The sequence below is a fragment of the Diceros bicornis genome, chromosome 26 (assembly GCF_020826845.1).
Source record: "Diceros bicornis minor isolate mBicDic1 chromosome 26, mDicBic1.mat.cur, whole genome shotgun sequence".
Taxonomy (NCBI): domain Eukaryota; kingdom Metazoa; phylum Chordata; class Mammalia; order Perissodactyla; family Rhinocerotidae; genus Diceros; species Diceros bicornis.
The window spans coordinates 2092151-2115064 of NC_080765.1; the positions used below are offsets into that span (position 1 = coordinate 2092151).

At 50.3% G+C, this 22914-nt stretch overlaps 1 protein-coding gene across 1 annotated transcript; it reads left to right on the forward strand.

Annotated features, from left to right (window-relative positions):
• The first annotated feature begins 3051 nt into the window (after positions 1–3051).
• Positions 3052–22553, forward strand: RFC2 (replication factor C subunit 2). Its single transcript, XM_058568957.1, is given in 12 exon segments — positions 3052–3087; positions 3089–3207; positions 5702–5771; positions 7689–7730; positions 8018–8124; positions 11264–11365; positions 12976–13076; positions 16627–16784; positions 17024–17089; positions 18754–18834; positions 20089–20202; positions 21744–22553. Coding segments are annotated over 12 exon segments (1107 nt in total). The 3' UTR covers positions 21855–22553.
• The last annotated feature ends 361 nt before the right edge of the window (positions 22554–22914 follow it).

The following is a 22914-nucleotide window of genomic DNA, read 5'->3' on the forward strand; positions in this document are numbered from 1 at the left end:
GGCAAACGGCATCAAGTAGCTTCAACATTCTGGGCGAATGGAGGCCACCAGTGGGGAAAGCAGGCATGTCTGGTAGTCCTGGTCCTGAGATGCCAGCAGATGTTCATGCAATGTCCTGCTGCATCACACGGGAAGTGAGCTGTCCTCTGACGGTGACAGTCAGGATCTGGTGCCTGTCCCATTTGATAATTTGATTGGAAGGCTTTGGATTTAGGTAAAGGATTTTGTTTTTAATTTTATCTCCTTTCCAGTCCTTCCTCTTTTGTATAATTAATTGCCCTCTTGTGATAAGAGTGTGGGAGCTTAGCCTGGTGTGAATTCAGTTTCCTGGGATTTGACACATTTGTTTGGTGGGAAGAGGAGGAATTCACTTTGGCTCCTTCTTGCCCTTTCACAAGAGCCTGTGGTTGCCCCAACACTCGCTGGCTGCTGTGTGGCCCTCAGAAGAGTGGCTGGAGCTTTTACACCCTAAGCCCTGTCTGGGCCCGAGTCCAACAAGCCACAGAAGGCTCAGTCCAGAGAAAAGAAAAATGTCCTGATGGTGCAGTTCTGCCCCAAACGCCACCTCCTCCTCTGACTCCCCCAGCGTGCCAAGCATGTAGTGACAGCAGAGTGCTGGGAGCCCACAGGCTCTTGTCAAGGGGGTTTCTGAAGAAGAACCATGAAAGGTGCAAGAATTACACAGTTTTCTGCCACTTATTGAAAATGTTAGGTTTCTAAACACAAATATCCAGTGCGTGTGGTGGGAGGTGTGCGTGTGTGATAGCTGACCACAAGGAAAATATGAATACTACGGCATGGGAACAATCCCAAAGGAAAACTACAGAGACATTTCAAGAAAAGTTTATTATTTCAAGAAAAGTTTGTATTTTTTCCTCCAGAGAAATAAAGGATCTGAGAATAGTGATTTTAAAAATATACAAGATGGCTCCATTAGTTCAAAGGGGAACGGAAGAGAGACAGCCAACTTCAAGCACTTTTTTCCAAATCATATAAAAGGGAAGAAGAAAAACACTGAGGCAATTCTGAACCTGGAGACTTTAATAATTACCATCATTAAAAGAAACTGCTGGGGCCGGCCCGGTGGCTCAGCAGTTAAGTGCGTGCGCTCCGCTACTGGCGGCTCGGGTTCCGATCCGGGCGCGCACCGACACGCCGCTTCTCCGGCCATGCTGAGGCCGGCCGCGTCCCACACACAGCAACTAGAAGGATGTGCAACTATGACATACAACTATCTACTGGGGCTTTGGGGAAAAAAAAGGAGGATGATTGGCAATAGATGTTAGCTCAGAGCCAGTCTTCTTCAGCAAAGAGAGGAGGATTAGCATGGATGTTAGCTCAGGGCTGATCTTCCTCACAAAAGAAAAAAAAAAAAGAAAGAAACTGCCTCAGGGGCCGGCCAGGTGGCTCAAGTGGTTAAGTTCGTGCGCTCTGCTGCCGTGGCCGCGGGTTTGCCGGTTCCAATCCAGGGTGCGCACCGACGCACCGCTTGGCAAGCCATGCTGTGGTGGCGTCCCATATAAAGTGGAGGAAGATAGGCACGGATGTTAGCCCAGGGCCAGTCTTCCTCAGCAAAAAAGAGGAGGATTGGCAGATGTTAGCACAGGGCTGATCTTCCTCACAAAAAAAAAAAAAAACTGCTTCAGAATTTGAGTTGTTTGAGCTTCATGCCCAACTGGCATCCTGAGAAGAATGAGGATGAACATGTTCTCGGCCCACGTCACAGAACTCAAGTGTAGGCTGTGCCACTGCTTGGGTCCTGCTGGCCTGGCTGCAGAACCGAAACAAGCAATCAACAGATATGACTCCATGGCTACTATGTACAAGGGAAGAAATTAACAATCAGGGGACAGGTGCTGTATCCTCAAGGAGCCCAACACTCTGGGTTGAAGCACAGAATTTACACGTGAAAAGTGAATATAACAGCACTATTGTCTTCCCAATAAATTTCCATAATGGGCAGGGCTTCTTGGGTGAAAGGAAACTGAAAGGATAACAAAAGAAAAAACGATCACCCGCAATACAGATTCTGGAGTCCATATTTATTTGAATGGCTAATCAATCGCATAGAAGACAAGAGTTTCTACCTGTAATATATACAGATTTCAACTGATGAGGGAAGGAAAATAGCCATGGGGCTTTGCTCAGTCCTCTGGTGAAAGCAACCCAGTTCCTCACAGCTGATCCAAACTGTTCTGGAAACATGGATCCTCACTGTTGATTAAAGGCACTGGAATTGAATATTTACATCAGGCCTTATGCTAAGCAATGGGAATAGAGATAAATAGGTCCCAATCTTTGCCTTCAATTCAGACATTAAAGCCAGTTTTTACCCCCAAATTATAACGCAACATAGTAAGTGCAATAAAATATAATTTTATACGAATTACTTCGGCTACATGGTGGGGAACGAATCCTGATCCACCTCTTACAACCTACATGACATTGGACAAATTATTGAATCATTGTCAAGCCTGTTTCTTCATCTGTAAACGAGGATAATATGAGTATGCACCTCGGTCTGGTGCATAGTTACAGCACAGTAAATGTCAGTCATTATTATTTTTATTATTATTCATTATTATTATGACATTTGGGCTAGGGAGGAAAGATTAGTTCCACAGGTAGGAAACCAGCCCAAGAGAATGCTCAAAGCACTTGTGAATATCAAGTACCTATTTCTCTTCAGTAAAATCGAATCACATCTCACAGAGGGGCAGTTGCCTCCTCCGCAAAGTGGGAGGAATCCCATCTTGCAGCACTGTGCGTCCCTGACACTGAACGGCAGGTGCCCGGACGCAGGAGCCTAGCCAGCGGGAGCTGGGCACGCTGAGCAATCGGAACACCGAGCCCCGGCCTTCCGCCGCCGAAGGCCGCCGGGCGCCAGGCCCCGCCCCGCCACCGCAGACCCTGCCCCAGGCCTCCCAGGGCAACCGCGGCTTCCAGCGACAGGCCCGGCCACGGCGGCGCGCTCTGCGCAGGCGCGGAAAGGGGAGCCCACGGCGTCCGCCCGCGCCCAGCCGCCACGGACGCAGCGGCGGGGCTTGCGTGATGGCGTCATGGGGCGGGGCTTCGGGCGGCGGGAAGAGGCGGCGGGAGAATGGAGGCGCGGGAGAGCGGCGGTGGAGCCGACGAGCGCAGGGCCCAGGACCCTGCCCCGGCCCCCAGCAGAGCCCTCGGCAGCGCCGGCCACTACGAGCTGCCGTGGTGAGGGCCCAGGCCGTAAACGATGGGTGCTCTGGACCTGTGGGTGGGCGAGTGGCGGGCCGAGTCCCGGGGGACACTCGAGCTCGTTCCAGAGGCACCTAAGTGGGGCAGGAGGCCCCGGGGTGGCGTCGGGGAGATGATTCTTTGCAGAAGGCGAGGGACTTGGGTCGTTGAGCCCACCTGTCTGAACTCTGGAAGCGGAGCCCGGTCAGAACAATGCTAATCGTGATGATAGCCGCCCCCTGAGACCACCCACTGTGGTGCTGGGCGCTGTGCCATGGGCCATTCTGATGGTCACTCTGCGAGAAGCGTCGGGTCCGGGTTCGGAACGCGGGGTTGCGCGCATAAGGCGCCCGCCTTCTTACTGTTGCGTGCTCGTTGAAATAGCAGCATCCTGGGTAGTTGGGAGGAAACGGTGATGTGTGAAGTCACCTGCCTCTGGCACAGGTGTGGTGCAGGCGCTCCACTCGTGCGCTCCGCCTGTGCGCACCGCTCAGAGCTCTCCGCGGCGCGTGGTAGTGGTTTACTCGCTGTCCTCTGTGTATTCCCATCCCTCCAGCCCACCCTCTTCTTGAGGAGAGCAGATACCTGAATGGAAGGCGGTATAGCTGTGCTATCGAGTCCCCAGTCACTAGCCACATGAGTCTGCTGAGCGCTGGAAATGAGGCTAGTCCAAACTGAGATGGGTGTAAGTGTACAATATACACCGGATTTCGAGGACTTAGTATAAAAAAATCTCGTTGGTAATTCTTATATTGATTACACGTTGGCAATGATAATGTTTTGAATATATTAGGTTCAATACATTATATTAGTAAAATTACCTTCACCCGTTTTCTTTTTCCCTTTTTACACGTGGCTACCAGAAAGTTTAAAGTTCCATATGTGACTTACGTTGTGTTTTTCCTGCACAACACTACTCTTGATGCTTAGGATGCTTCAGTATTAAAACAGACTCTGCTGTCATAGAGCTTACATTGATAGAGAAAGACAAAGTAAAAAATAAACAGGTAGATGTATAGTCTATGTGATGGCGACAGGTGCTGTGGAGTAAATAGCTGTGGTGGTCAGGGGAGGCCTGTGGTGAGATGATATTGAGCAAAGATCTGAATGCAGGGAGTAAGCCATATGCTAGGTGGAGAAAGCTTTCAGGCAGGGGGAGCAGCTATGAAGGCCTTGAAGGAGGTACATCTTACCTTGTTCAAAGTCCAGCTCAGAGTTCAGCTTCCTAACATTCCCAGGAGGTGATTCTCTCCCTCTCTGGTCTTCCTCAGCCCTTGGTTTGTTTAATCAGTTCAGTGCTGTAGTAGGATTTGCTAAGCTCTATCTCCTTGCTAATGGCAAAGCCCTTTAGAGCAAGAACCATGTCTTGCTCATCTCTGTACTTTCGACTTTCCTCTCCTTGAGATCTGTAACTCCTTAGGCAGTGCTTGGCATCTGGAAGGGGCTGAGTATGGAGAATAAATGGGTGGGAACAAGCATGCTCCATCTGCTGGTCTTGGAGGAGACCTGTCTCTTTATTGAGACGGCAAACAAGCTTCTTTGCGGGCACTTGCTTCTGGAGCAGAACCAGTACCTGGAGGGGGTGCAAGCTGATGGTAAATCAGGGCATATAACAAGGGCAGAGGAGGTCCTGATGGTCAGATCATTGCAAATCTACTTCCTCTTCCATTCTCAGAGCTGAAGAAAGTAATTTTTTCTCATACCATAGCTTATTGATTTTTTTTTTTGTGAGGTGATCAGCCCTGAACTAACATCTGCCAATCCTCCTCTTTTTTTTTTTTTTCCTGAGGAAGACTGGCCCTGGGCTAACATCCGTGTCCATCTTCCTCCACTTTATATGGGACGCCGCCACAGCATGGCTTGCCAAGCAGTGCATCGGTGTGCGCCTGGGAGCCGAACCTGCGAACCCCAGGCTGCTGCAGCGGAGCACGCGCACTTAACCGCTTGCACCACTGGGCTGGCGCCTCGCTTATTAATTTAAAAGAGAGAAGTTTTGGTCTGAATAGGCCACTAGCCTGTCCACTCCACATAGCCTGGTAGGATAGGCCTGTGGTTTCTTTGTAGCCAGCCCTGCTGTGCACCTGGCACATGTCTACAGAATCTGGCAGGTAAGGGGTGAGAAGGGGTCTTGGTCGCACCTATGTCTGTCAGATCAAATGATGTCCGTGCCGCGTGTGCGGGACCTCTGTTGTGACGGGCAGACTGTGTTGCCGCAGTGTCGCATTGCTCCAGGTGGCCTGCTCTGGCCCTTCTCCAGCAACAAAGGTGTTTCTTGCTCTGGCGGGTTTGGAGCCTTTGGTATATAATTCTCATGCACTTAACTTCTCAAATGGCACTTGGGCACCTCCTTAAATTTAAAACCTGCATTTGGTATATTTTTATTGATGTATATCATCTTCTGACAAAGCTCTCAGGCTTGCCCTTTAGGGCTTTCTTTTGGGGAATGTGAAAATAGCCATGTCAACATCTTTATGCATCTTCTTAAAAATAGGGTTGAAAAATACAGACCAGTAAAGTTGAGTGAAATTGTCGGGAATGAAGACACCGTGAGCAGGCTGGAGGTGAGTGACTTTTTAAAAGAGGATCTTAAACATCGCATGTCATTTGGCTTTGATAAGCTCCAGGCGATTGGAGGAAGACAGCGAAGATGGGGGGGAGGTGAGCCGCGAGTCCAGAGGAATTGAAGGCCTGGGAGACGTTCAGTTTGGAGGCAACTAGAAGCCATGGTGGAAAAATTCAGAAGTTGGAAGTGCTGGCTTATCGGAGAGGGATTATCAGACTTGTTTTGTATTCTTCAAAACAGTTGGTCTGAATTGGGCGAACATCCGTGCCCATCTTCCTCCGGTCTCTGACAGAGAAGGGGTGGCAAGCTTTTTCTGTGAAGGCCAATTAACAGATGTCTTAGGCTTTGCAAGCCATGTGAGGTCTTTGTCAAATAGCCTTTGTTTATTTTTTAAACAATACTTTAAAAATGTGAAACCATCCTTAGCTGGGGAGCTCATAAAAACAGGCCTCCAGCTGCATTACCCCCTCCCCCCGCCCCCCCACCTTGGTTTGCCAACCCCTGCCTAGAGGGACTAAGTGACAAGGGAGTAGCTTTCAGGATGATAAGAACAGGAGCAAGCAGGACTGTTGAGCAGTAGAGCAAGCTTTGAATTCCTAGCCCCAGAGGTCTTGAGGCAGAATCTAGAGGGCCAGCTCTTTGAGACATGAATTGCAGTAATTACTCTGCAGTAATTGGGGCCTAGACTTTAATAGCTACCAAGGTATTTATTCGTTTACAAATTTATTAATTTTACAAATATTTGAGTATCTTCTTGGGGCCAGATATGGTGAGGTGTGAGGGATAGACACACCCCCTTCCCCAGGTGGGATTCTCCATCTGACGGGCAGCGTAGAGTCTGCAGGCAGTGTGATGAGCGCTCTGCTAGGGGAGGTGTAGGGTGCTGGGGGGCCCATGGGAGGAGCTTAGGGAGGACGAGTGAACCCGCTCACACCATCTTGATTCCCAAGTGGAAGAAGTGACACCAAAGCTAAGCGAGTGGGAGTTAGCCAGACTTGTGGGTTAGGGGCTAGAGAGAGGGGAGAGAGCAAGAATAGCATGTGCAAAGGCCTGGAGGTGAGAGAGCTTGGCTTGTTCTAGGGAAAAATGCTATCTGATTGGCACACCCAGTAGTGCTTTCCAGACATTAATGGACATATGAATGGCCTGGGACATTGTTGAAATGCAGATTCTGATCCAGTAGTTCTCGTGTCGGGCCAGAGGTTCTGCATTTCTGACAGCCTCCCAGGGCATGTGACACTGCTGGTCCTTGGCGCCCACTGAGGAACACGGCTGTAGGGGTGCGTGTATTGGGTGTGAGAGAAATGAGCCAGTGAGCTGGGCGGGATCCAGATTGGGCAGGGTCTTGTGAGCCACGTGTGAGAGTTTGGGCTGCTTGATGAGGGCGGTAAGGAGTCATCCAAGGGTTTCAGTCAGGTAAAAATGTTGTAATAGATGTGTATTTTAGAAAATTGGTTGTGGTGACAGCATGGGAAATGGATTGGAGTGGGGCAAGATTAGAGGCAAGACAGTTAATAGCCCATTGAAAGTGGTCCAGGCAAGAGATAATGGGCTAAGGAAGGGGCAGTGGGGCTGAAGAGAGGTAAATGGACTCTGGAGATGAAGGATAAAGAATGGCTAAGCCTTTGTGATGGAGGTGCTGTGTGGGGTGAGGGAGAAGGCCCCATCGTGACCCCCAGTTTCCTGGTGGGCAGTAGGGTTGATTGACAGTCCAGGGAAGGGGAGTGTGGGTGGGCCTCAGGTTTGTAGGGCAGAATGATGAATTCAGTCGTGAATAGGCTGAGGCGAGAGTTCTATCGGGCATCCATATGGAGCAATTCGGAGCCATGTTCGCTTCGTGGGCCCGTGTGGCTGGGGAGGCCTGGCTCTTCAGGTTTACAGGTTAGCCAGTTTCAATGAACATTTCTACCTTCAGGTCTTTGCCAGAGAAGGGAACGTGCCCAATATCATCATTGCTGTAAGTAGTCCTCCTGCTGGGCGTCACGGACTGATTTTCGCTGCGCTCTGAAGTGCCCAGCGCTTGATCCTTAGAGAGACCCGCTACCCCCAGGGCCCTGTGTTCCCCTCGCACTCAAGCTGTCCAGGGGCCTGTGGGTGGGTTGCTGTGTTGATTTGGTTGTGCTGTGGGCTGGGCTTGGGGGGCTCGAGGGAGAGGCAAGTGCAGACAATGGGGAGCAGTAAATCGGGAGCTACGGTCGGTTCCTTCTGTCGGCTTGAAGCACTTACTGGAGATCTCGTTCCTAGGGCCCCCCAGGAACCGGCAAAACTACAAGCATCCTGTGTCTGGCGCGAGCCCTGCTGGGCCCGGCACTCAAGGATGCCGTTTTGGAGCTCAATGCCTCAAACGACAGGTACGCCTGGGTGTTAGGACGGGAGGCGGTGAGCGTTTACATTTTGGATTGTTACGGAAACAGCCTTTTCTCAGTTCTGTGGGGTCCGAGGAGCTTGCCTGGCCAGCTTTGTGTTTCCTTTAATCCTCCCAGTGAGAGGATGGGAATTGCTTGCTTGTAGACATGGCATCATGAGCAGTTGACTTGCTGGTTTACCTTTTTTTAATGGAAATTTTAAAAATTATTTTTAATTGTGGTAAAATACACATCACATAAAACTTACCCTCTTAACCATTTTTAAATGCACAGTTCAGTAGTGTAAAATACATTCACATTGTTGTGCAACCAGTCTCCAAAACTTCATCTTGCAAAACTGAAACTCTGTCCCTGTTAAACAACTCTCCATTCCCCCTGCGCCCCCAACCCCTGGCAACCACCCCCTACTTTCCGTTTCCATGAATTTCACCACTCTAGATCCTCGTGTAAGTGGAATCATACAGTGTCCTTTTCGTGACTGGCTTATTTTACTCAGCATAATGTCCTCAAGCTTCATCCATGTAGCATGTGTCAGGATGTCCTTCCTTTTTAAGGCTGGATGGTACTCCATTGTATGTCTAGACCACATCTTGCTTATCCATTCATCTGTCGATGGACACTTGTCTTGCTTCCATCTTTTGGCTTTTGTCAATTGTGACTAGTGCTGCTATGAACATGGGTGTACAAATATCTCTGAGACCCTGCTTTCAATTATTTTGTGTGTTTTTTTTTAAATTATTTATTTATTTATTTATTTCCCCCAAAGCCCCAGTAGATAGTTGCATGTCATAGCTGCACATCCTTCTAGTTGCTGTATGTGGGACGCAGCCTCAGCATGGCCAGAGAAGCTGTGCGTCGCGTGCACGCCCGGGATCCAAACCTGGGCCGCCAGCAGCGGAGCGCACACACTTAACCGCTAAGCCATGGGGCCGGCCCTCAATTATTTGGATGTGTACTCAGAAGTGGAATTGCTGAATTATTTGATAATTCTGTGTTTAGTTCTTTGAGGAGTCACCATACTGGTTTCCGTAGTGGCTGGCACGACGTTATATCCCACTGACAGTGCACAAGGGTTCTAGCTTCTCTGCATCCCCACCAACACTTGTTGTTTTCTAGTTTGTTGTGGTTAGTAGCCATCCTTTTTTTTTTTTCCTTTGTGAGGAAGATTAACCCTGAGCTGACATCCAATGCTGATCCTCCTCTTTTTGCTGAGGAAGACTGGCCTTGAGCTAACATCCGTGCCCATCTTCCTCCACTTTATGTGGGACACTGCCACAGCATGGCCTGACAAGTGGTGTATCGGTGCGCGCCCGCGATCTGAACCCGTGCCGCCAGCAGCGGAGTCTGTGCTCTTAACCACTATGCCACGGGGCCAGCCCCGTTAGGAGCCATCCTACTATGGCTGTGAGGTGCTGGTTCACTTTTTACGTATTAAATAGTAGAGAATTATGAAATGAGAATCTGTTGAATAAAATGTCTGCAAAGTCTGCCTTAGATTATTCCTTGAGAACATGGTTCTCAGCTCTTTAACATTTTCCTGGTTTTGAAGATCTACATATACCTGTTAATGGGCGTGTCCTTTGAGTGCAGTTGCCTGCTCATCAGCGGCCATAAATGAGCTGGTCGTTGATCCACTTGTAAACACTGACCCAGGTAGCAAGTGCAAACAGGCTCTGGCTCATCCTGACCCCTCGTTCTTCTCACACTGGCATCATCACACTCAATGTTTTTGAAAACTGGTGGCCTATAATTGGCAAAGTATTTTCAATTTTAGATTTATAAACACCTATTAGAATGATCAACACAATGATTTTTTTTCCATTTCTGTTCATCTGTTTCCTTCCAATCACCATTATATACACACGTGCCTTCAGCTTTTGATCACTTACAAACTACCTGTAAATGTTGGTCACAGACATTATAAAAGGTGGAAGAATCCTGTCACACGTTCTCTCAGCAGAACAGAATGGTCCAAGTTCTTGTCATAAGATATTGGGGAACAAAGTCGTTCCTGTTGAGTGACTAGCTGGATGACAATATATTTAGTTTTTGTCCTTAGAAATATATTGTTCACTCCTTGATTTTTAAGTCGGAGAAAATTCATCTAGGATTTTGGCATCTGAGAACTCATAGTCTAAGATTTTGCTGTGATGCTCAATTTCTCTGTCATCATTAAAGCCTAAAGTACTGCTGTTTGTCTCTGCAATAATTTTCTGATTTGTCTAATAATTACGAAACCTCTTTATCAGTTTTTTTCTTTTTGATATTTTGGGTGGAAAAGAAAATGAAAAGTTTTGAATTTTCAGGTGTGGTTGATGAAAGCTTTAAGAAAGACAACAAAGATGGTGTCTCTGAACTTCTTTTATTATTTTCTATTTTTCTTTTTGTGTGTGAGGAAGATTGGCTCTGAGCTAACATCCATGCCCATCTTCCTCTATTTTGTACGTGGGACGCCACCACAGCATGGCTTGATGAGTGGTGCATAGGTCCACGTCTGGCGTCCAAACCTGTGAACCCGGGCCACCAAAGCGGAGCACCTGCACTTAACCGCTACGCCACCGGGCCGGCCTCTCTGAACTTCTTTTATATTTCTAGAGAGAAATGCAGTACCTCGAGCAACACAATAAAAAGCTGAAGAATGAGGCAGTAGTAACAGGTTTCTCCCCGCTATTGCATCATTCTTCTAGAAAATCCCATTCTTCTTTCATCTTATTATTTTAGTCTTTTTGAGCATAGTTGGGAATAGTCGATGAGTAATGGTGAAATAATTATGAGGATGATGAAATTGCTGTTTAGTTTCAAGACATAGGAAAAATAAGATCACTAATACCCCAAAATATATCTTAGATTATAAAAGGGACCAGTGGACCCATATGGTAATTGCAAGATAAAATGAGTTTCATTCTATCAAAAAAAGTAAGTAAATTTTTTCTTTGCTCTTCAGAAGACCTCCAAGAAAGAATAAAAGTAATGAAATATCAGTCCTTATAAAGAGTTAGAATTGCTAAAAAAAGAAACTTAAAGACTAAAATTGGGTCCATGATGGTGTCCTGAGGGTAATGTCCCCGTGAAGGTGACTGAGTTGTCTCAGAAGGTGACAGTAAATTCTGCCTTATCGTTTCAGGGGCATTGACGTTGTGAGGAACAAAATCAAAATGTTTGCCCAGCAGAAAGTCACCCTCCCAAAAGGCCGGCACAAGATCATCATCCTGGACGAAGCGGACAGGTGCAGTGCTTGCCACACACGTTTATACCTTGGTCTTTCTTCTCTTATTGGGCTGTACTAAATCAGGAGAGAAGGTCTCACTTCGTACTTCTGTGGTAGCTTGCGCATCACATCCTCAAAAAGCCATTTAATAGGGGCCTGAGCCTTAAACCTTATCATTATGAGGTAACTTGCCAACGTTTGTCTAAGAGAGCTGGGTAATGTGTTTGTGCCAACATCACTTCCATGAATAATTTAAATATTTTTTTAATTGTTGTGAAATACACATAATGTTCACCATTTTCACCTTTTTTTTTTGTTTGCTGAGGAGTTGTCCCCCTGAGCTAACATCTATTGCCAATCTTCCTCTTTTTGCTGACGAAGATTAGTCCTGAGCTAACATCTGTACCCATCCTCCTCCATTTTGTGTGTGGGTCACTGCCATGGCATGGCTGATGAGTGGTGCGGGTCGGCACCTGGGAACCGAACCCGCAAACCCAGGCCACCAAAGCAGAGTGTGCCGAACTTAACTGGTACACAAGTCCAGCCCCTACCATTTTCACCATTTTAAGGTGTACAGTTGAGTGGCGTTTAGTACATTCACAATGTTGTGCAACCATTACCGGTATAAATGAAAAAATTTTAATGACATTAAAAAAGACAACAGTAATTCATGTTCTTTGAAGAAAATTTTGAAAATATTATTTCATCTCCTGTTTTTCTATACTATGCATTTTTACATAGTTGAGATCATAATATACATAATTTTTGTATGCTGGTTTTTCTGTTCAATGTAAAAAGCAGTGTTCCGTATTATTATAATCTTCTTGTGAGCGTGTTTTTTTTTTTTTTTTAATATTTATTTATTTATTGTGTGTGTGTGTGTGTGTGTGTGTGTGTGTGTGTGTGTGTGAGTGTGTGTGAGGAAGATCAGCCCTGAGCTAACATCCATGCCAATCCTCCTCTTTTTGCTGAGGAAGACTGGCCGTGGGCTAACATCTGTGCCCATCTTCCTCCACTTTATATGGGATGCTGCCACAGCATGGCCTGACAAGCGGTGCGTCAGTGCATGCCCGGGATCCGAACCCGGGCCGCCAGCAGCGGAGCGCACGCACTTAACCGCTGCGCCATGGGGCCAGCCCCATGAACGTGGTTTTAATTGCTCTGTGATATTCCAGGGTGTGGTGCACCTTAACCATTTTACTGTAACGTTATTTATAGCAATGATGGCAGCTAATGTTTATTGAGCTCTTATATGGAAGCATTTACATTATGCCAGGCACTCTGCTGACCATTTCACATGTTATTATCTCATTTAATTGTCCTGACAACCCTCTGAGTAGGGAGTATCATCATCTTCTTACAGAGGATGACACGGGCTCAGATGCTTTGCCTGAGGGATCTACCCACAGCTAGCAGAGGAAGGAGCTGTGAGGTGAGCCTAGGAGCCGCCCGCAGGGCCTCTGCTTTCTCCCCGTGTGCAGCTGCCCATGTGAGACCAAGGCGGGGTCCTGGAGAGAGGCTGAGCGTGCTCAGTCAGGAGTTCAGGGTCCCAGGTCTGTGGGGGGGATTTGTGTCTGGGGGGCCCTGGGTCCCAGTTGCAAACTGCTCCCTTGTGTTTTTCTTCTCAGCATGACTGATGGAGCCCAGCAAGCCTTGAGGAGAACCATGGAAATCTACTCCAAAACGACTCGCTTTGCTCTTGCTTGTAATGCTTCAGACAAAATCATAGGTGAGGGTCAGCTCTGGGTGGCTTGGGGCCCATGTGGTGCTCGTGCTGGCTCTTTAGCAGAAGAGTAGGGACTTTTTGATTGCCTGCCATGGGCTAAGCACTGTATAATCAACTTTTTCATTTAATCTTATATAATTCTACGCAGAGGTATTATTAGCTGCACATTAGAGATGAGAAAACTGGAGCTCAGAGAGGTTGAGTGGTTTGCCCAAAGTCACACAGCAAGTAGAAGAGCTGAGATTGGAACCCCAGGTCTGCCTGAGCCTTGCGCCGTCGCAGACACACGTGGTGTTGTGACACCCCGTGCACGGTGTCGTGGTCCCTGCGCCTCTGCAGACCTGCTCCTCCACATGCTGTGTCTGCACGCGGTGCTCTGCTGTCACCAGGAATTGTCTCACCCGTGAAACCTTGCACGTTAGTCTTCTCTCTGACCTGGCGTTTGTCCTTGCAGCCCCGCCACTGCCAGCAGTCCGTCTGCTTCCTCGCTGGTTTGAGCCCTCCGGTCTCAGTGTCTCCACTTCCTGCTGGTCTCCCCTCCTTCCCTTTCTGATGCAGATTGTGGGCACAGTCCAGCTTTCCTCTCTGCCTCTCACCGTCTCTCACAGCTCTCTGTCTCACTGTCCTTGCCTCCCGTCTGCCGCGCTAAACCCCAGCCTGTGCGAGCCCAGCCCGCTCCTCCACCTGGGCCGCGTGCGCTGCTGCAGAAAAGCGTGTCGCCCGCCGTGACGCCCCGCAGCCTTGTGGTTTCTGGTCTCGGCGGGATCTCGGTGTCGCTGGGAGTCCTTGTGTCCTTTACCTCCCCCAGGTCGTCACACACATACTCTGCTCTCAGGAGCTGTCAGCCCCGTGCCAGTGCGGGACATACAGACTTCAATGAGAACCCTCTCTACCTTCCAGACACCAGCGATATGGTGGAGAAAACTGTTTAGAGTTCTCGGTTTATGGCCGTGTGGGTAGCTTGTCTCCTTGACCAGGGTAGACAGATCTGTGAGGGCAGGAGGTCTTAGACTTGAGACCCCTCCCCAAATGCATTTTGCATAGGGCTCTGCATTAATGAGTTTGTTTAGTGATTTGAAACCACAGTTGTCAATGGAGAAGGCTCTGACCCTCCTTTGTCGTTAATGTTTCAGAGATATACCGCATTCTGATTTTTTTTAATTTCTAAAGAGATATAACAAACCTGTAAATGAAATCTCTAAAGAAATTAATTTCTTAGCTTTAGTGGAAATGGTTCATGATCAAATTGCTGCAGAGGTGATTTTTAAACTCAGTAACTGAGGGCCGGCCCCGTGGCTTAGCGGTTAAGTGCACGCTCCGCCGCTGGCGGCCCGGGTTTGGATCCCGGGCGCGCACCGACGCACCGCTTCTCCAACCACGCTGAGGCTGCGTCCCATATACAGCGTCTAGAAGGATGTGCAGCTATGACATACAACTATCTACTGGGGCTTTGGGGGAAAAATAAATAAATAAAATTAAAAAAAAAAAAGATAAACTCAGTAACTGAACCTGACTTTGGCTTCTGGGGTTGCACGGTCAGGAGGGAGGCATGCTTTCTTTGAGGAAGGCCATGGCTGCCTTATTCTAACGTGTATTTAAATTCTGTGAGTTCAGCTTTTGGTACTTCTCAAAAGAGAAAACTCTACTAAAGGAAACTTCTAGTGTACTTGGAACGTTAATTGGTTTTAAATCATCGATCTTGTTCTTGTCTGTGCTGATGAACCACATGTGTAAATAGGGTCTGGCATGCAGCTTCCTGAGTTCAGATACACTGACGTGGACAAACTCTTAGGAAAGCTGCTCTTTGGAGTCTCGTCCGCTGGACAGATATCGAGCACGTTCTGTGTACACAGCATCCTCTGTGCACAGGGCTCAGTGGAGGCTACAGATCTGTGGGAGGCTCTGTCCCTGCCCCCCAGGAGCCCACGCACGGATGGGAGAGGGGGAGCCCCAAACAGCACCTCTGAGCCATCTTAAGTCCGCTCGTTTCCGCCTACCGCCACAGCCAGCCCCTCAGCAAAGTCAGATCCAAGGTCTTCCGGCCTCCCCAGTGTCTCAGGCCGCATGCCCCGCCCCACTCCAGGTCTGGCCTGCCTCTGTTTCTCCCCTTCACTGGTGCAGTGTTGCCCTGGTTCCTCTCGCTCCTGAGTCACTAGCTGGCTGCCAGGGTCACCTCAGCACAGTCCGACCTGCCACTCCCCCGCTGAACCCTCCAGTGGTCTCCCCCAGGCTGGCACACAGGACCCCAGGGCTGCAGCCCCGTCTCCTTTCACTCCATGCACTGCAGCCTCATAGCATCTCACCGTCCCCGAATCCCCTGTGCCCTTTCATCACGCTTGCTTTCGAATGCGCTGTTGCTTCTGCCTTTCTAGCAGGGAAACCTCAACCCTAAATACTCCTCACTGAGAAGCTCACCTGCACCAGGCGGAGTTGGTCACTCCGTGGCCTGGGCTCCAGAGCTGTTCCTAGAAGCCTCTTCCACGGCCCCATCCCGTTGTGTTGTAACTCTCCTGTTCATGCCTCCTGTCCCCGTAAACCTAAGCTCTAAGGAGCCAGGACCTTATGATATCTGTCCACTGCATTTCCAGCACCTGGGGAGGTAACTGGTTGCTTTAATGCCGATAAACTAACAGGAATATGTTCCTTGGAAGTGTGTGTGAGGACAAAGAAGGGGAGGTTGCTTCAGTCTGGGGAGATCTGGGCGGCTCTGTGAGGAGGTAGCTCTGAGGGGAACCTCCAGTGGTAGTTGTGATGTCAATGGAAGAAGCTGGTGAGAAGGACACCTGCGTGGGGAGAGCCCGCCAGGAGCGTGAGGTCAGTTTGTTCCAGGGCAGACAAGGTACCAGACGTGGGTTAGCAGAGTAGAGACGGGTGAGGTGTGTGGAAGATGTGCTGGGGTCAGGGCCTGACTGTACTGCGACGTCAGGAGCTGTTGAAGGTTTGCTCTTCAGGAGGTGACAGATCAGAGCATTTTGAGGAAGGCCGGCGTGGCGACAGAACAGAGGCTGGAAGAGAGAGAGACCAATGGGGCTCGGAGATCCTGGAGAAGCTCTTGTCCCAGTCGAAACCAAAGGTCCGGGAGAGCTTGCAGGTTCTGCATTCGTCTTTCTAGTGGTTCTCAGCCCTGGCTGTGGTCAGACCCCTGCGGAGCTTTAAATAAACCACACGGTGTCCCGTGCTCACCTGGACTGGCTGGGTCGTGACCTGCCCAAAGGGCCAGCGCTCACAGCAACCTGGAGCCCACCCGGGCCAGCGCTGACTGGCCTGTGGGCTGTGGCACGCGGGCGTCTCTGTCGTGGAGGACCTTTTCCCCTTCTGGAAGCCGTTGCTAGCCAGGGTTGTCCAGGCAGTGCTGGCCTCTGTTGCTTACTGGCTGATATTTTGAAATTTAGCCCCAATGACCAAGCTTCTGTCGAGCGCCTGCCGGGCAGAGACAGCGGTCCCAGCCTGGCTGGGCCAGGCGGGTCGTGCAGCTGCGTGCTAGGAACTCAGGGACCAGTGGGGGGACGCCGTCCTCTGCCGGGGAGCCTCACTCTCGCCCTGTCTCGCTCAGAGCCCATCCAGTCCCGCTGCGCAGTCCTCCGCTACACGAAGCTGACCGACGCCCAGGTTCTTGCGCGGCTAATGACCGTTATCGAGAAGGAGAATGTGCACTACGCTGACGACGGCCTGGAGGCCATCATCTTCACCGCCCAGGGAGACATGAGGCAGGTGCGTGCGGTGCCGGCGGGCGCCACCTCCTGGGCTTGCCAGCCCGTGTTGTGGGGAAGGGGGAGTGACCGCAGCACAGAGACGAGCACAGCCAGAGTGGGGAACGTGGACCCAGCACACTGCTGGGGCTGGGCTCCCAAGGGCAGGCCTGCAGGAGGGCGCACAGCTCAGGCCCCGTGAGGACGGTGGGGACAGGCCAGGTGGAAAGTCACCCTGGACGTGTTTTTGTTCCTCAACAGGCATTGAACAACTTGCAGTCGACCTTCTCGGGATTCGGCTTCATTAACAGTGAGAATGTGTTCAAGGTACAGAAGCTGGCCTGGGTCTCAGTCTGCTCAAGCCGCCGGAGGTGGGGCGGGGCCGGGAGGAGGGAAAGACCCTGCTGCCGCCGCTGGGTTGGGGCTCCCACTCCAGCAGGGGGCGCTCTGGATGCCACCAGTGTGTGGACAGACGGAAGTGCCAGCAATGCCGCTGCCGCAGGCCCGGACCTGGGTGCCTTCCCCTGGGTCCTGTTGGGTGCTCATGACACCCCGGCACACAGACCTCCTGTCAGTGTTTTGTGACTGAGGAAACGGCCCAGAGCTTGCCCGAGGTCACCCGGCTGCTCAAGGGCTGGAGGGAGCACAGCCTTTCCCCTCAGGCCGCCCCATCCTGAGGGCCTGTCACCACTTCCCACGCCAGGAGGGCAGGTAGCAAAGCTCTTCAAAGCCACGCGAGGAAAAAGACTCTTACTCTTCCGTATTGGCGAAGGATTTTTCTTCTGGGAATTCTTTTCTTTTTTTGCTGAGGAAGATTTGCCCGGAGCTGACATCTGTTACCAATCTTCCTCTTTTTGCTTGAACAAGATTCACCCTGAGCTAACATTTGTGCCAATCTTCCTCCACTTTGTGTGTGGGATGCTGCCACATTGTGGCTGCCAATGAGTGGTGTAGGTCCGTGCCCGGGAACCAAACCCATGACCTGGGCTGCCAAAGTGGAGTGTGTGGAATTTAACCACTAGGCCTCAGGGCCGGCCCCCTGGGAATTCTTTTGAAAACCAGCTACCACATCCTAACAGCTTGGTGTCTAAGTGCTGTTTTGGAGACCAATTTCCCCCTTATTTGGGGGTAAGGGTGGGGTGGGGCTGTCTGTGCGTTCAGTCTGTAGCTCTTCTTACTGAGTTCCTGGGTAAAGAGAGCCGTGTGGAGAGCCTTGGGTTAGACCTTGGCAGTGATGTTTTCAAGGGCGCTGTGGGAAGGGGAGCTTGCCTAGTCACCTGTAGTGGTGCTGAGGTTGTGTTTCATCCTGGAGCAGAGCACTGAGGACCCGGGGAGCCGTGACTGCTGAGGGAAGGCAGCGGGGCTGGGAAGAGCAGACCCGGAGCGGGTGACGGTGCTGTCTGGCGCCGTCAGAAGGTGTCTGTTAGATTTCAGCGTGGATACCGCTCTAGAGGGCAGAATCGAGGCCCGGGGAGGGAGCTGCCGGGAGGCAGCCTTGGGGTCAGGGAGCACCCCACCCCACCCAGCAGGCTCCTCCCCAGGTCATCCTGCTGGGCCTGGGGGACCCTGTGGGGAAAGCTAGTTCCTGCTCCGGGTGGGAGACTGGCCGCAGAGACCTCCCCGTTCTTACGTGGATTCTGGATGGTTCTGGGCACGGGCTCTTCCAGGTGATCTAAGGCAAGTGGCTGACGGCTTCAAAGCTGCTGCGAGCACAGAGTCCTTATTGCCCTCATCAATTGTCTTCTGTTTGAGAAATCTATGATCCTGTGTCAGAAGCTTTTCCTCACTGCAGTAGGTTGACACTGCTCTCTATTTGGTGACCTGTTTGGTGGTGAGAGGGACGTTCCCAAACCCGGTTCTGTTTGCTGGAGAATTTGATGCAAAAAGCCAATTGAGAAGTCGGTTGCATAGGACACCAGAAGTTGGGTGTCAGGGCTCCTCCTCAGATGGTCTCCTCGGCCCTGACGGGGCTTTCTTTTCGGTTTGGTCAGGTCTGCGATGAGCCCCACCCCTTGCTGGTGAAGGAGATGATCCAGCATTGCGTGAATGCCAATATCGACGAAGCCTACAAGGTGCGCCCCATCCCCTTCCCTGACCCCGAGGGACCTTCGCATCTTGAGCAGAGCAGAGGGGCACTCCCTGTGCTGGAACCTCACGTGCATCGCTCCACGTAGCTCCTAAAGCAATGCTAGGAGTTGGGGACACTGCAGATGGGGAAATGGGTTCAGGGAGGCTCAAGTCCTTGTTCTAAATCACACTGTTGCAGAATACTAGACCTGCAGTTCTAAATCATGCCTTTCTACTATAATTATATTCTCTGCAAGAGGAATTGGTCCACCTACACACGAGGAAAGGCCAGCCGCTCCTTATGTTGCCATGGAACATCTTTCTCCGTTGAGGGGAGACGTCCCCCCATCCTCCTGATGAGCGTGGGAGTGGGCGTTCTGGGAGCTGCAGTCCCTTCAGCCAAGAGAGGAGGGACCAGCAGGTTTCTAGCCTGATTATAGAGCCTGGTCCTGTGAGAAGATTCCAGTGGGCGTCACTGGGGTTCAGGTGACCCTCAGGTCCACGTGGTGGCAATGGAATGATTTAAGGTCTGATGACAGCAGGTTTCCCTTCCCCTGCTCCCACCAAACTAGGCCAGAAGTTCACGGGGTTTAGGGCAGGGCCAGACCTGACATGAGCCTGGAGTGCAAGGCAGGGAGACTGAGGCAAAGACCTGGCACGGCCTGTAGGAAGCCTGCAGAGTCAGGAGCACAGAGCTTCCCCACCCCCTGAAGTTGCCCCAAGGTGCCGAAGGAAAGGCAGGAACAATTGACTGAGACCCTGCGGTCTGGATGGAGTGGGGGCATTGGAGCGGGGTCTGGGTAGAGAAGTCCAGAGGCTGAGACGACTGCTCCCGGCTCTGCCCTGCTCAGGACTGTTCCAGGCCGTCCTGCAGGGGGTGCACATTAGACTGACAGCTGGGGAAGGCACAGCAGATGTGTGGCTCTGCTGCTTCCTCTCTGGGCTGCTTCCTGGGATGAGCAGTGAAGTTTGCTAAGAGCCTTGGATAAAGGCGTTACATGGCCGTGGTAGCAGACAGTCGCGCAACACATTGCAGAACACTTGCAATACTGTCTCTGCTGGGAAATCAGTTCAGTGCCCCTGCTGATCTAAGGGTGTGGCCCCCACAGCTCCTGGGTGCTCAGCTGATTCTCAGAATCACTTGGTTGTCTGGGACGATCTGTCCACTCCCAGCAGTGTGGCAGGCCGAGACTGGTGTGGCTTGAGCCTCATTTTCCCCAGTGTCCTTGTCATTCACAGAGCTCTCTGCTCATGTCTAGATCCTCGCTCACCTGTGGCATCTGGGCTACTCACCAGAAGACATCATTGGGAACATTTTCCGAGTGTGTAAAACCTTCCAAATGGCAGAATACTTGAAGCTGGAGTTTATTAAGGTCAGTGAGAGTATTTGTGTGCCCCTTTATAGTCAGCTCCTCCCCTAGCACCTGGAAACCACTCATCTATTTTCTGTTTGGGGGACAGAATTTTGCAGAATGTGATATAAATGGAATCAAGCAGGACATGGCCTTTTGGGTCTGGCTTCTTTCACTTAGCTTCAAGCATTTCAGATTTGTTCGTGCTGTTGTTTCCTCTGTCAGTGGGTCATTCCTTTTTACTGCTGAGTAGTGTTCTAGTGTCTGGACGTACCACAGTCTGTTCACCAGTTGAAGGACGTTTGGGTTTCCAGGTTTTGGTGACTTTGAATAAAGTCATTATAAACATTTGTGTACATGAATTAGTGTGAACGTGAACACAAGTTTTCATTTCTCTTGGGTAAATTCCCAGGAGGGAGATTACTGGGTCAAATGGTAAGTGTAATGTTTAACTTTAGAAGAAGCTGCCAATCTGTTTTCCAAAGTGGCTGTAGTATTTGCATTTCTGCCAGCACTGTGTGAGCGTTCCAGACAACCCACATCCTCACTGGTGCTTGGAATGCTCAGTGGGTTTTTTAGCCATTCTTACAGTGTGTAGTGGTGTCTCATTATGGCTTTCATTTGCATTTCCCAATAACTAATGACGTCAGGCACTTTTTCATGAGCTTATTTGTTCCATAATCTTCTTTGATGAAGTGTCTGTTCAAATCTACCCTTTTTTTTTTTTTTTGGTGAGGAAGAGTGGCCCTAAGCTAACATCCATTGCCAATCCTCTTTTTGCTGAGGAAGATTGTCCCTGAGCTAACATCCGTGACCATCTTCCTCTGTTGTGTATGTGGAACGCCACCACAGCATGGCTTGATGAGCAGTGTATAGGTGCACACCTGGGATTTGAACCTGTGAACCCTGGGCTCTCAAAGCAGAGTGCACAAACTTAACCACTACGCCACTGGCCAGCCTCTACCCATTTTTTAATTGTGTTGTTTTCTTTTTCTTTCTTTTTTTTTTTTTTGTGACGAAGATTAACCCTGAGCTAACATCCGATGCCAATCCTCCTCTTTTTGCTGAGGAGGATTTGCCCTGAGCTAACATCTGTGCTAACATCTTCCTCTACTTTATATGTGGGACACCGCCACAGCATGGCTCGATAAGTGGTGCCTAGGTCCACACCCGGGATCCAAACCTGTGAACCCCAGGAGCCTGCGAACTTAACCACCATGCCGCCAGGACGGCCCCTGGGTTGTTTTCTTATTATTGAGCTTTGAGAGTTCTTTATGTATTCTGGATGCAAGTCCTTTATCAGATACGTATTTTATAAATGCTTTAATATTTTCTCCAAGCCTGGCCTTTTTGTGTGTGTTAACAGTATCTTACATAGAAATATCAATATCCTTTAGGAAATAAATGGAACTTTAGTTAAACATAATTCATTACCACTTAAGAGTTCATTTTCCAATTTTGAATTTGAGTTCATTGCATCAGTTTTGATTAAACCATTCAGATTAAAAAGATAAACTCCTCCCTCACTTATTAACCAGCCTGAGATCTGATTGGTCTTTCAGGAGATCGGCTACACTCATATGAGCATAGCAGAAGGCGTGAACTCCCTGCTGCAGCTGGCGGGGCTGCTGGCCCGGCTGTGTCAGAAGACCATGGCCCCGGTGGCCAGTTAGAGCGGAGAACTCACTGACTGGGCTACGGGAGTCGTCGTCCCTGAGGGACGGGAGTCACAGCCTCCTGGTTTGGAAAAAACACTGCCTGGCGTCAGAATACGCCTTCCATCAATACGGTCGTGGCCTTCACCTTGCTCCCAGCACGTCTCCACAAGGGTTCGCATTCAGCCTCAGACTCACAGGTGTGGTGACAGGGTCTCAGAGAGCCTCCAGGGCCTGGCACCCGAGCTGGGCATGTGTTGGCATTTTAGCTAATAAAACCGTACAATTTTGTTGGCAATGAGGGGACAACACAAGGCAGCAAGGAAAGCCAGCTTCCTGTCTCTGCGTGTCCTTGGGGCCCCACAAGTAGAAAAGGTGACTTAGATCAGGCTGGACAAGCTAATCTCATTTTTCTAGAAGCCTGGAGGACAGTTCCATGGGGCGAGGGTGGGGCTTGCTGTAGTTACTGTCTGGATAGACTCAGGACAGCCGGCCGAGCCCTCCAGAAGGCCTTACAGGGATCCCCAGGAGGCAGCCGGGACGCCTGCCAGGTCGCCTTTTCCGTGGAGCCCTGTGTGCGCCTTGCTCTCGAGTTCCCCAGGAAATTTTATATTAATTTGTAGTATTGCCTTTTTTTTCTCTGCAAGGTACCGTTTTTTTTTTTTAATTGTGAACAATATCACTTGTACATAAAAGTAGAGAGAATGATAAAGTGAACCTTCATGTATTCCTTATCCATCCTAATAGTTTCACCAGCACAGGGCCAGTCTTGTTTGCTCTGTGTTCCCACCGTGCTGCCCAGCTCCAGGATTGCTCCGGAGCAAATCCCAGGCGGCGTTTTCGAGTGGCGTTTTGGTGGGCTGGCTCGGCTTCCGTGCTTGGTAGCCTCAGGAGGAGCTTTGACTGAAAATATGCTTGTGACATGCTGGCTTCTCCTGCCCTGGGGCTTCCGGAGGACAGGCCACCACAGCGGCGGGTGCAGGTAGTGTGGGGACAGCTGCGAGGCCCGTGGGCCTCTCTCCCTCACACTCTCTCCTGGCCCGAGCGTGGGTCTCCACGGCTCTTCTGCTCTGGCCTG